Source organism: Zalophus californianus, chromosome 14 (genome assembly GCF_009762305.2).
Source record: "Zalophus californianus isolate mZalCal1 chromosome 14, mZalCal1.pri.v2, whole genome shotgun sequence".
Lineage (NCBI taxonomy): Eukaryota > Metazoa > Chordata > Mammalia > Carnivora > Otariidae > Zalophus > Zalophus californianus.
The window spans coordinates 40,919,175-40,931,964 of NC_045608.1; the positions used below are offsets into that span (position 1 = coordinate 40,919,175).

At 37.3% G+C, this 12,790-nt stretch overlaps 1 protein-coding gene across 3 annotated transcripts in view; it reads left to right on the plus strand.

Moving 5' to 3' along the window:
• The window catches only part of MYOM1 (myomesin 1), a 157,503-nt gene that overhangs the window by 97,474 nt on the left and 47,239 nt on the right, over nucleotides 1-12,790 (plus strand). For all 3 annotated transcript variants that reach the window (XM_027575852.2, XM_027575853.2, XM_027575854.2), the window contains 3 exons: nucleotides 924-1,120; nucleotides 8,958-9,084; nucleotides 11,679-11,863. In XM_027575852.2, the coding sequence (XP_027431653.1) occupies nucleotides 924-1,120; nucleotides 8,958-9,084; nucleotides 11,679-11,863 (509 nt within the window). The remainder of the gene's footprint in view (nucleotides 1-923; nucleotides 1,121-8,957; nucleotides 9,085-11,678; nucleotides 11,864-12,790) is intronic.

Consider the following 12,790-nt stretch of genomic DNA (forward strand, 5'->3'; position numbering starts at 1 on the left):
GATCGATGCGGGACTCGATCCCAGGACCCTGGGATCATGACCTGAGCTGAAGGCAGACGCCTAACGACTGAGCCACCCAGGCACCCCAAGACCCTCTCTTTCTTTATCAAAAACCATAATATAGTAGTTGGATTAAAAGTTGATCAGAAGCCACATGAATGAAGGAAGACTTTTAAAATATCCTCCAGATATTTTTCTGGCTAGGAACTAATAAACACAGTGACAGCTATGTAGTATTTTGTACTACGTGAATAATAGTCCAATATCAGGTTAAAAATAATGCAGCAAAAGGTATTATATACTAAGAGAAAAAATCACATGGCAGATTGTGCCTGTTGTTTTTTTTTTTTAATTTTTTTTAAGGTGGCATTTAGTTGAGCTCCAAATAAGATTTTTTTCTGTATGTAGACGGAACTTGTTTAGTTGTAAGGTCTCACAAGAGTATGTATGCCTGAATGGTGAAATGCTAACCATTTGGAAATAACATGGAAATTCTCCATGAGCACCTTGAGGCAGAAATTGATATACATTACTTCATTTTCCTCAAGGAGCAAATAAGAACAAAACCACATAAAGAAACAAAAATATATATCTTGGGGAAAATATTTCTTCTTATGGGGAACAGAATCATTTTTCAGAATATTGCACCATTTTGCTTCTGGTATTTCAAAAATTGTTCTTCCGTGGAAGTGGGGGGGCAGATTCTTTTTATCTTTGGAATAATAATTGCAGTACGCTTTTCACTGTGTGTTGGTTTTTTTCTCATACACCAAACTGGGTGCCAAGTTACAGATCAGTCTCACATTTTAGTTTTATACTGCAAGACCCTAGTGCCCTCCCACATGGCACGAATGAAACAAGCTTAATGTACATAAAATCATAAATGCATTTCTGTCTACTCACTTGCTATTCAATTGCAACAGCGGCACCATCTCCTCCCTGTGATATCACTTGTCTTGAAAGTTTTCGTGACTCGATGGTTCTTGGATGGAAGCAACCAGATAAGACTGGAGGGGCTGAAATTACTGGCTATTATGTGAATTATCGTGAGGTAATTGATGGAGTACCAGGAAGATGGAGAGAAGCCAACATCAAAGCTGTCAGTGACGAGGCATATAAGGTAAATGACCTTCTGTATTGTGGAGTCATATATATGATGACATGCTCCCTTGCACTCACATGCACATCCACACCCATACTCAGCGCCTTGTAAATGATTCATGTCATTTCTCCTGTGTTCATTGTCTACAATGACATGACTTTTGTCAAAAATATACCAAGGTAAATAGAAGTAATCTGACTGAGCAGGAAGGATTTGTATTTTCTGATTCATACACATAAACATAATAACTTCCTAGAATATTCACTATAAAATGTTTACTTATGGTAAAAATTAATGGTTATTTCAAAACTTACAAAATATCTGTAACCAGTGTGCTGCTAGCTTCAAGGGTCTCAGAATCCAAATGACTGCATTTTTAATTTTCAGCATTCAAATCACAAAGGATAATGGGACATGGGCCTGATGCCCAGCCTCAGCTCACCACCTGTGAAGGTTCCCCCACCACAGTGGCTCTGATAGCCACAAGGGATGGTCCACATGTGTCTAATCACAAATTTCTTTTCTTCACTGCTTTGCCCATCTCAGAGTACTTGAAGGGTCTCACTGTTGCCATAGCTACGGCTCCCCTCTTTGGAGTATTGTCAGCTAGAGGAAAGTCACCCTCCAACACTCCCAGAACCCCAGGCTGTGAGGGCAAGAGCAGGGTGAGGCCAGGGGAATGATGCTTTCCCAAACTCAATGCCACAGTTTTTAAATCTAACATTTAAAACTTAAGAAATATCACACACATTCTGAACACATAAAGAATAAAACAAGAATATATAAAATAAAATTGTATTTTTAAGGTTCTTCCATGTTGGTGTGTAGCTATGACTTCATTACTGTATAGTATTCTATTATATGAGTGTCTCACAATATACTTTTCCATTCAGGTATTGATTGATATTTGGGCATTTTCACATTTATAGCTATATCAAACAGTGTAGCTATGAACATTTTTGTGTATGTCTGCTGGCACATACAGGCACTAGTTTCTCTAGGTTATTACCGAGAAGTAGAATTGCTGGGCCAGAGATTCTGTTTATCTTCAATTTTAGTAGATAAGTCTATACTATTTTTCTGAAGAGTATGAGAATTCCCATTGTTGCGCATCCCTCTAACACTTGGTGTCACACATTTTCAGTTTTGACAATCTGGGTGTCAAATGAGTTTGAGTATCGTTTGCTATATATATACATACTCCATTTTGAAATCTCCATTTATAACATGCCTGTACCGAGTCTTTGCCCATTTTTCTAATAGATTTTCTTACTGACTTGTGAAGTTCTTTATATATTCTGAGCTCAAAATCCTTGGTAGCTGCGGAAGCTGCATCTATCTTTCCTGCTCATTGGCTAGTATTTTCTTCTCCTTATGGTAACAACACTGTAATTCATGATAGCCAGACTTAACAACATTTTCTGTGTCATTAGTGATTGCTCTGCCTTTTTTTTTATTATGTTATGTTAATCACCATACATTACATCATTAGTTTCTGATGTAGTGTTCCATGATTCATTGTTTGCAGATAACACCCAGTGCTCCATTCAGTACATGCCCTCTTTAATACCCATCACCAGACTAACCCATCCCCCCACCCCCCTCCCTTCTAGAACCCTGAGTTTGTTTCTCAGAGTCCATAGTCTCTCATGGTTCGTCTCCCCCTCTGTCTTCCCCCACTTCATTGCTCTGCCTTTTTAATTTTTTTTAAATGGTTTTCTGGGTTTTTTTTAAGATTTTATGTTTTTGAGAGAGAGAGAATCAGAGACAGAGAGCACGAGAGGGAAGAGGGTCAGAGGGAGAAGCAGACTCCCTGCTGAGCAGGGAGCCCAATGTGGGACTCGATCCCAGGACTCCAGGATCATGACCTGAGCCGAAGGCTGTCGCTTAACCAACTGAGCCACCCAGGCACCCCCTTTTTAATTTTTTTTAAGAGATGCCTTTGCCTTCCAAGGTCATGGGGTTATTGTACTGGATTATCTTCTAAAAGCTCTCTGGTTTGCCACTTACATTAAAGTCATTACTTCACCTATACATTTTGTGTGTGATGTAAAGGAAAGGTCAACATTTGTTTTTGCCCTGCAGGGACACCCAGTTGTCTCATCTATTGAAAAGTTTGTCCTTTTTCTACTATTCTGCTAGACTATCTGTAGCATATATCATGTTTCTTTGATGCACGTGTCTGCTTCTGTGTTTTGTATTTTGTTCCACTGCTGTTTGTCTACCACTGGACCAGTACCACATTAATTTAATCATTACCACTCATAGCAAATTTGATAACTGGTAGATCAAGTTATCTCAGTTTATTTTTTAATTCCAAGGCTATTTTTAGCCCCTTTGCACTTTGATATAAATTGTAACATTAGGTTACCACGTTCCACCAAAGAAGGACAAGCAAAAGCAAACACAATAAACAGAATTAAACTAAACTAAAACATTTTAGAATTCTGATTGGGATTGCATTGAATCCATAAATAAATTGAGGAATAATTGACAGCTTTAAAATATTAAGTCTTCTAATACATAAACATGATATTTTTCTCCATTTATTTTGGTCTTTAAAGTTTCTCAATGTTTTATAATTCTCTATAGAAGTTTTGCACATTTGTTATTTATTTATAGGTATTACATATTTTCAGTGTTTAAATGGTATGTTTTTATATCATTTTGTTATTGCTGGAATAGAGAAATATACATCATTTTTATGTATTGATTTTACATATCATTGTATGTATAGGTCTTTCCTAAATTTTCTTATTATTTCTTTAAGTTACCTAGGAGCTCTTTTTGATTCTCTATAAATCATCATATCATCTATAAATGAGAGTTTACTTCTTCATTTCCAAATTTTATATTTTTTGCTTCATTTTCTTAACTTTCTGCTTAAAATCTTTAACAAAATATTGATAGAAGTGGTGATCTTGGTCATTCTAGATTTGATCTTTATCTTAAAGGAAAACATTTCACCATTGAGTATTATATTTACTATCAGTGTTTGATAGACATTTGTTATCGGCTAAAGGAAGTTTTCTTCTGTTCCTAGTTAAGAATTAATTAAAATTATGAAATTTTTTTTTCTGAATCTATTGAGATGGTTATATGATTTTTCCCTTTAGTTTTGATGTGGTATATTCTAGTAATTAATGTTAAAATAATCTTGCATTCCTGGCATAAATCTAAGCTGGACATTATGTATACTCTGCCTATATATTACTGGATTTTTTTTTTTTTGCTTATCGTTGTTTAGGATTTTTGCTTCTATGTTTATGAGTGAAATTACCCTGAGACTAGAGTTAATTTGATACAAATACCTGACAAGGATAGTACTGAAAGGGGAAATCGAAGGTTAATCTTACTTTATTGAGATACAATTCACATATCATAAAATTAACCCAATTAAAGTGTTGCTTTATATATTTTGAAGGGATGTTATTAGATGTATACAAGTGATTTTCTGTATCACTAACAATATATTTTGCCTTCAAGTCTATATTATGTTATGAATATAAATTTATCAATTTTCTTTTTGTTGGTGTTTGCATGGTATATAATTTTTCATCCTTTGACTTTCTATTTTTAATTTTGTGCTTTATATGTGTCTCTTAAAAATAGTGTAGAGTTGGATATTTTTCCTACCTGAGAGTCTTTGTCATTTAACTAGAGTATTTAATATTACTACTACTTTTTAAAAAACGAATCATCTTTATTTTGTGCTTTCTATTTGTCCTGCCTGTTCTGTTTCATTTTCTGTCCTTCCTTGACTACTTTTGAATAGTTACATTTTTTCCTTCAGCTATCCCCTTTTCTCCCTCTACACTACTTTGAAAGCTATAGATTCTGGGTTTCTGGGTTTGTTTTTGGTGGTTACTCTAGAAATTACAGTGAGCAAATTAACAGTCTAAATTTATTCTATCGCTTTACCCTTGTCTGAGAAGAATAGGGCCTCAGAATACCTAAGCCATTTTATTCTATTCCCAACTTGTATGCTATTGTATATGTGCTTTTAACTCATTTTTTAATCCAAAACTATTGTTATTATTGTTTTATAGTCAATAATTATTTAAGTTTATCTAAATTATTTTAGTTAAGATTTTATTTGCTTTTAATTTCACATCTTTCACTTTCCATTTGAAATTACTTTCATCTAAATTAAATAGTTTAGACTATTCTTTAGTTAGGGTATTCGGAAGGTACATACTCTTCATTTTTGTCTGAAAATAACTTTTTTCTTCATTCTCCAAAAAATTTTTTCTAGACAAAACATTATATAATGGTAGTTATTTTCTTTCATATTTCGAAGGTATATTCCACTGTCTTTTGGCTCGTTGTTGCCAGTGACATGTCAGCTTTTAGTCTGTTTGCTCATTTGAGGGTTGTCTTTTCTCTTAGACAGCTTTTAATATTTTCACTATCTGGTGTGCTACAGTTAAAATATTATGTGTCTAGGTATAGGTTTTAAAAAATGCCTTTGCCTAGGATTTTGGCATGAGGAGGATTTTCAATCTGTGGGTTGGATTTTTCAGGAAGATCTTTCTGGAAAATTTTAAGCCATTTATCACCTAAAATATTGTTGCTGCCCCATTCTCTCCCTTCTTCTCTTGAAACTCTAGTTAACATGTATTTAACATTCTCATTCTATCTTCCATGTCTATTAATCACTCTTCTCTCTTTCCTATCTTTGTGTCTTTCTGCACTGTGGTCTGTGTAATTTCTTATAACTTTCCATTAGTTTACAAATTTGCTCTTCTTTTGCATCTGATTTCCTGTTAAACACATCCATTATTTTTCTCTTATTGTATTTTTTCCCTTTTTTAGGTCACATTTTACAAAATATTTTATAGTTTGCTGTCTCCTGCAGATATTTTATTTTATTTTTTTTAATGTTTCAAGTTTTTATTTAAATTCTACTCAGTTAACATATAATGTAATATTAGTTTCAGGATTAGTCCTGCAGATATTTTAAGTTTATATTTTATGTTTAAAACATAGTAAGCACAGCTGTTTTTCTAATCTATGTCTGATGATTCTACCATCTAATATCTTTGCAGATCTGCATCTGTTATCATTGGTTTTGTAGTCTGGCTCATGGTATCTTGTTTACTATGCTTGGTTATTCTTTATTATGTGCTGCTCATTGTCATTAAAATATTATTTGCATGAATAATTTGAGCTTTAGGATGAAGGCATCTTTCTCTGTAGAGGATTTGTTTTTGCTTCTGCAAGGTGCCTGGGGATACCACCTGTTAAGTTTTTTCTTAAATCAAATACAAGACTTTATTTTTTTGGACAATCAAGCAATGTGAATTTGCACTGTATAAAGGCAGGTTTATTTCTAATTCAACTTTACTCCCAAAGAGTAAAGCCCCTAATTGTAGAGAGTTCCCTTTTATTATCCCCTTTTTAGGTTGGGTCTAGGCTTTGATTTCTGAGTTCCTCTGCTTTTGAGATAATCAAAACCAAAGGTCAAATTTTTCTTTATTGGCAACTATCCCCAAGGTAAAAGCTACTTCTATGTTCCACTTATCTTTTTTTGTTGTTGTTGTTTCCTATTTCCCTTTATTCTGTCCTGATAATTCTGTAACATCTTTTTTTAAAATGTTTTATTTATTTATTCGAGAGAGAGGAAGTGAGAGAGGGCATAAGCAGGGTGAAGGGCAGAGGGAGAAGCAGAGTCCCTGCTAAGTGGGGAGCCCAATGTGGGACTTGATCCTGGGACACCGGGAACATGACCTGAGCCGAAGACAGACACTTAACCAACTGAGCCACCCAGGCACCCAATTCTGTAACATCTTAACACTAATCTGATGCTTTTGAAAAGATTTTTTAAAGATATTTTTATCTAGTATTTTGAATTTTTTAGCAAGACAATCTCTATAGCCTAGTTCACCATTGCCAGAAAAAGAAGTCCCATGCCACAATATTTTACCTAAGCCTAGAATGACCAACTTTTCCCGTTTGCCTAGGACTCTCCTAATTTCAACACTATACTGCCTACATCCTTAGAAACCCCATAGTTCCAGGAAAACTGGAATGGTTGGTCATACTAATGGAGCCCCAAAACAGCCCTGTACCTGAATAAAGTACTTTTAGATCCAAGTTATCTACATGATGGTTTCCTCTTAATTAAAAAGATCTTCCCTTCTTAAAGGGAATGTGTGTGCATGTGTGTGTGAATCAAAAAGGGAGCTTGTATTATTCTGTTACCATAACATATAGCCATTATATTCACCTTATACCTTAAGTAACTGGCAAGACAAGCCTTCTTGCAGATGAACTTATGACTTCATGATCAAATCAGGTGTAGACTGGATCATAGATATATACTTGTTTTGCCTTGTTCTTAAGTCATACAATAGGTAAGCTTTGTTAATTCAGCTGGTTCCATCAATACCTCCATTATTAAGCATTTTTTTATTTTTTTATTTTTTTAAAGATTTTATTTATTTATTTGACAGAGAGAGACACAGTGAGAGAGGGAATACAAGCAGGGGGAGTGGGAGAGGGAGAAGCAGACTTCCCGCAGAGCAGGGAGCCCAATGTGGGCCTCGATCCCAGGACCCTGGGATCATGACCTGAGCCGAAGGCAGACAGACGCTTAATGACTGAGCCACCCAGGTGCCCCATTATTAAGCATTTTTTAAAGATTTTATTTACTTATTTGAGAGAGAGTGAGAGCATGAGCAGGGGGTGGGGGGCAGAGGGAGAGGAGACTCCCCGGAGTCTCCTCTCCGGGAGTAAAATATTGTGGCATGGGACTTCTTTTTCTGGCAATGGTGAACTAGGCTATAGAGATTGTCTTGCTAAAAAATTCAAAATACTACAAGCAGACTCCCCGGAGCACAGATCCCAACTCGGGCCTCAATCCCAGGACACTAAGATCATGACCTGAGCCGAAATCAACAGTTAGACACTTAACTGACTGAGCCACCTAGGCGCCCCCATTTATTAAGCATTTTTAATGCTCAAAGGATTGTGTATAGTCCATGGATTTTTTTCACACTAATATATCCCATCATTTCTATTTTGCAAATGTTTCACATTCATTACTTTATCACGTATATTTACCACAACCCAATTTCTTCTGAGGGATATAGAAAACATTAGGTCACTCAATAAGGAACAGAAAAATGACAGAATTTTGAATATTTTGATTCCTAGCTTAGAATTCTTTTAATTTTCATCTGTACAAGCATCAATTTTCTATTAATTTGTTATAACACTGTGTCCATGAGTCAGGAGCCTAGGCAAGGCTTAGATGGGTCTTCTGCTTGGGGTCTAACAAAGATGTCACCTGGGCTCATTCTTCTCTGGAGCTGAGTTCCTCTTCCAAGCTGATTCAGTTACTGGCAGAATTTAGTTCTTTCAGCTGTAAGTCTGGGGCCCTCTGCTTCTAGAGGCTGCCCTTCTGCAAATTTGAGTGGCTAGGTAGTTCACAATCTGGCATTTGCTTCTTCAAGGCCATCAGGACAGTGTTCTCATCATGAAAGTCCCAAACCCCATTTTGACAGTTTTCATCTGATTAAATCAGGCCTACCCAAGATAATCTCCCTTTTGATGAACTCAAAAATCTACTAATTAGGGACTTTAATTCCATCTATAATATCCTCTCTCCTTTTCCATATGATGGAACAATAATCACAGGACTGATATTCCAGTACCTCTGCCATATTCTCTTGGTTGGAAGCAGGTCATAGGCTTCACCCACACTCAAGGGGAGTAGATACAAAAGGGTATAACTCACTGGAGGTCACTTCAGGGTGTGTGCAACACAGGAAGTAAGTAAACAAAATATTGAACAACTTAAAAAAAAATACCTGAATCAACATCCATTCTCTGTGATATTGTCATGTTGCAGATTAGCAACTTGAAGGAAAACATGGTGTATCAGTTCCAAGTGGCAGCCATGAACATCGCTGGGTTGGGAGAGCCCTCAGCAGTAAGCGAATGCTTCAAATGTGAAGAGTGGACCATTGCTGTTCCAGGTAAATCATGAAAAACATTTCTCAGCACTGAGGCTTGGGGTTTCTTTCAAAAGAACCTACAACTTGGAAGTAAATTTAAGTGCCATATAGACAGCTTCTAAGGGAAAGGAATTCTCTTTTGTTTACCTGAGATATTTTTATAATCCTATTAAATAATAGGTGCCAATATAAAACTGACTATAATTTCTTGTGCTTGTATTCCAAATAAATCCTAGAGCCCTCAGAGTTATAACTCTGCTTGGAATAAGATTAACAGAAGCACAAATCTGAGTTCCACGTGATCATTGAAAAGGAATTCTCATTTTTGTTTGTGCTTCTTAAAGACCGTTGAAGAGCATCCAGTTCATATCCCACAACAAAAGGTCTCAAAAACTTCCTCCTGTACTCCCTAATTCCCATGCATTCTCCCACTGTGCTGGAACCTTTCATTTATCAACCTCCCCCAAATCTCTCTCTCCAAGCTCAGCCAATGTGTCTCCTCTTCCTTGTTGTCTCTCTCCTCCCTTGCTGCTAGCTCTTTATTATATTATGTAGGCCGACTTAACATGCCTGCCTAGGACTTAAGTTCTGGACTTTCTCCATTTCTCCAGTCCTTTCCATCTCTCTACATTTTTGTCTCAACTCTGCATCACAATAAATTTCCTGAAACTGGCTGGAAATATTCTCCTTTGGAGGTTGCCATAGTGGGTAGTTGACTGAACAGGGAAGAAAATGGGGAGAAGGTAGAAACATTTACCTGTGCTTTTTAAAACACAGTGGCAACACTGAACAAATTAAAAAATTGAATACAAACAAATTTACTAAGCCATTAAGTTTCAAACTAGCAAGACATTAATATATTTGGTGGGAGATTTTATTTTGCTTCCAACAGTACCAACTTCACAGACCCAATGAGTGCCACAGGATGACTAGATTCTCCCACTTGGGTTTAATATTCAACATACGTAACAACTGGTATAGCACCAGTATCAACCACATTAGAACACAAGGCCACACTGGAGCATACTGGATAGATCCAGCCCTGTCCCTGATGCCACCCTCTTCCTCTACTTGAAATGCTAGTGCCCTTGAAGAACTATTTTTGCCTTTGCTTAGAGAGCTTCTGTTTGCATCACTTCTCCATCAAGTGTGAATAAAAAGATGACAAGAGAAACCCAAGAGAAGTTCAAGCATTCACTCAACTTCAGTAAATATACAGGGCAAACATGCTGCCTTTCCTTGCACCTCCTTTAAGCCAGTTGGTATTTCTTAAGCTCTTTCTCTCACCTACACAAATGTGGATCTGTTTTTAAATTCTTGCAATTCCTGAATAAAGTTAAAATATGAGTGACTAGAGACTAAGAAATTCTGAGCAGGCTTGTGGAAAATGTTTTGGTTGAAAGAGATGTAGTTAGCAAAAGAGGTTGTAGGGTGAGTGCTACCTGTTTGGATGCCTCGTGGGGTTCTGAGGATGGCACAAGAAAATGATTTAAAATCCTCTTTGCGAAACAGAACATGACACACTATTATAAGGCATTGATGTTATTATTTAAATCTATTACCACGTTATTTAAACCTCTTACCTTGTCGGAAGGCAAGGATGACACATACCCGTGACTGGTAAGCCAAGGGACAGAGCCCCCTCAAATATTGAGCTATTAATTGCAAAAAGCATCGCATAGCATATGTTTGTAGCTGGCTTTTAGAGCACTGTGAGTCAGTTCAGGGGATTTTGATTGGTTGGTTAGAAATCAGTTATTTAAAAGAAAAAAAGGTCAGGAAAAAAAGAAAATAAATATATCACCTACATAGCAGCTGGTGGTCATGGAGAGATGTGGGAGATCACTTAGTAGTTTGCATTCTCCCAAGAGTGCAAAGAGCACATGGGCAGGGAAGACATTTGGCTTTCTTCCTAAACAGGTTGATCAAGTTACTTGGCTTCTTTGAGTTTTCTGTTGTCTTAAGGATGAATGAGATAAATAAATATAAAGTACCTAGCAGTGTTTAGCTAGGACCCACGGGATCGATTGTACTTGTTTTGGTGAAAGTTCTTTGTAAACTGTAATTGTAGTTTGTTTTTACTCCTAGGTAGAATATATGCTTTATGGAAAAGATTTCCCTCCAGAGGGGAGCTATTTTGTAATATATTCCTTTTTCCTGTAAAAGAAATATTACTATCTATATTCATGTGCCATCAAATAGGGTTGCTTTCTTCATCCTCATTTGAGATTTAGGGGAATTTACAGATTACCATCCAAAAATAATCTGAAACTGAATCTGCAACCAAATTAAGCTGTTCTTGATAAAAGATGAGGACCACAAGCCCAGGGACACCCTGAAGGCAAGTTTTCATCCAGCCTCGTAGTTGGGGGCCCCTTGAATTGGCTCTGACCACCTGCTGCCCAGAAAGGGACTTAGTAGATTGATGTAGAGCCATTGAGGAAACTTGACACAAAATGACCACAAAATACCTATTTCTACAGGAATGGTAGATTTCACAAAAGAACACTGGATTCAGCTTTAAGACTTCAGATGTGGTTCTAGATTTACCCGTATTTGCATTTTGTCGTCTACGTTACGATTTGTATACATTGGTCTCTCTGTCTCTTTTTCAGGACCCCCACACAATGTCAAATATAGTGAAGTCAGGAAAACCTCCCTGGTTCTGCAGTGGAAGCCTCCTATCCACTCTGGAAGGACTCCGGTCACTGGTTACTTTGTGGACTTGAAGGAGGCCAAGGCCAAGGATAGCCAATGGCGAGGACTCAACAAGGCAGCTATTAAAAACACGTACCTGAGGGTAAGAGGGTGCTCATATTTTGAGAAACCCTTTTTTAAAGATTATTTATTTATTTATTTATTTGAGAGAGCGAGAATGAGAGAGAGAGAGCACATGAGAGGGGGAGGGTCAGAGGGAGAAGCAGACTCCCTGCTGAGCAGGGAGCCCGATGCGGGACTCGATCCCAGGACTCCAGGATCATGACCTGAGCCGAAGGCAGTCGCTCAACCAACTGAGCCACCCAGGCGCCCGAGAAACCTTTTTTTAAAAAGAAGAAATGCTCCCTGAATGATATTAACTTTAAAGTTAGCAAGATAAAACACAACATTTCTGCTGTGGTCTATTTCATATATTGGGCTCCTGGTAAGATTCCATTTAGCAGTGATTGGGGTTGGGGGGAGTTTCTGGTGCTTAAAGCAATTTGGTTATATTTAACCTGAATCCCTTAGCCTAGCTTCGGAAAATATTCCACAAGCTCCCTCCTCTCTCTTCTTTCCCTCCTTGCCTCTACTTACCCACCTCACATTTTTGTTACAGTCTTAGAAAGGTGACTTTCTCATTTCTTTCTCTGATTTTTTTTTTCCCCCCTGGGGATGGTTTTTGATTTGGGGGTGTTATTTTCATAGCATTCATGCCAGCAAGGCTTTACCTGCTGATTCCTTTGAGTCATGCTCTGTCTCACTTCATGGGCTCCCTCATGCTTGTGCTCATGTGAGCACCCAGAGGCTAGTGGAATGGGTTCATTCAACTCAGACCTAATCCTCACCCTTATCCACACCTTTGCCTTCCAGATTCCTCTAAAGTGTTCTAATTGAACAAATTCCTAACTTCATCTACCAGAGACTGTTCTGCTAAAGCCACTGAATCTCACTTGTAACAAATGGATATCTCAGAAGAATGTTTTCTCCTGTGTCAGCAGTGACACCTGGAGACCCTGAAATCCACACT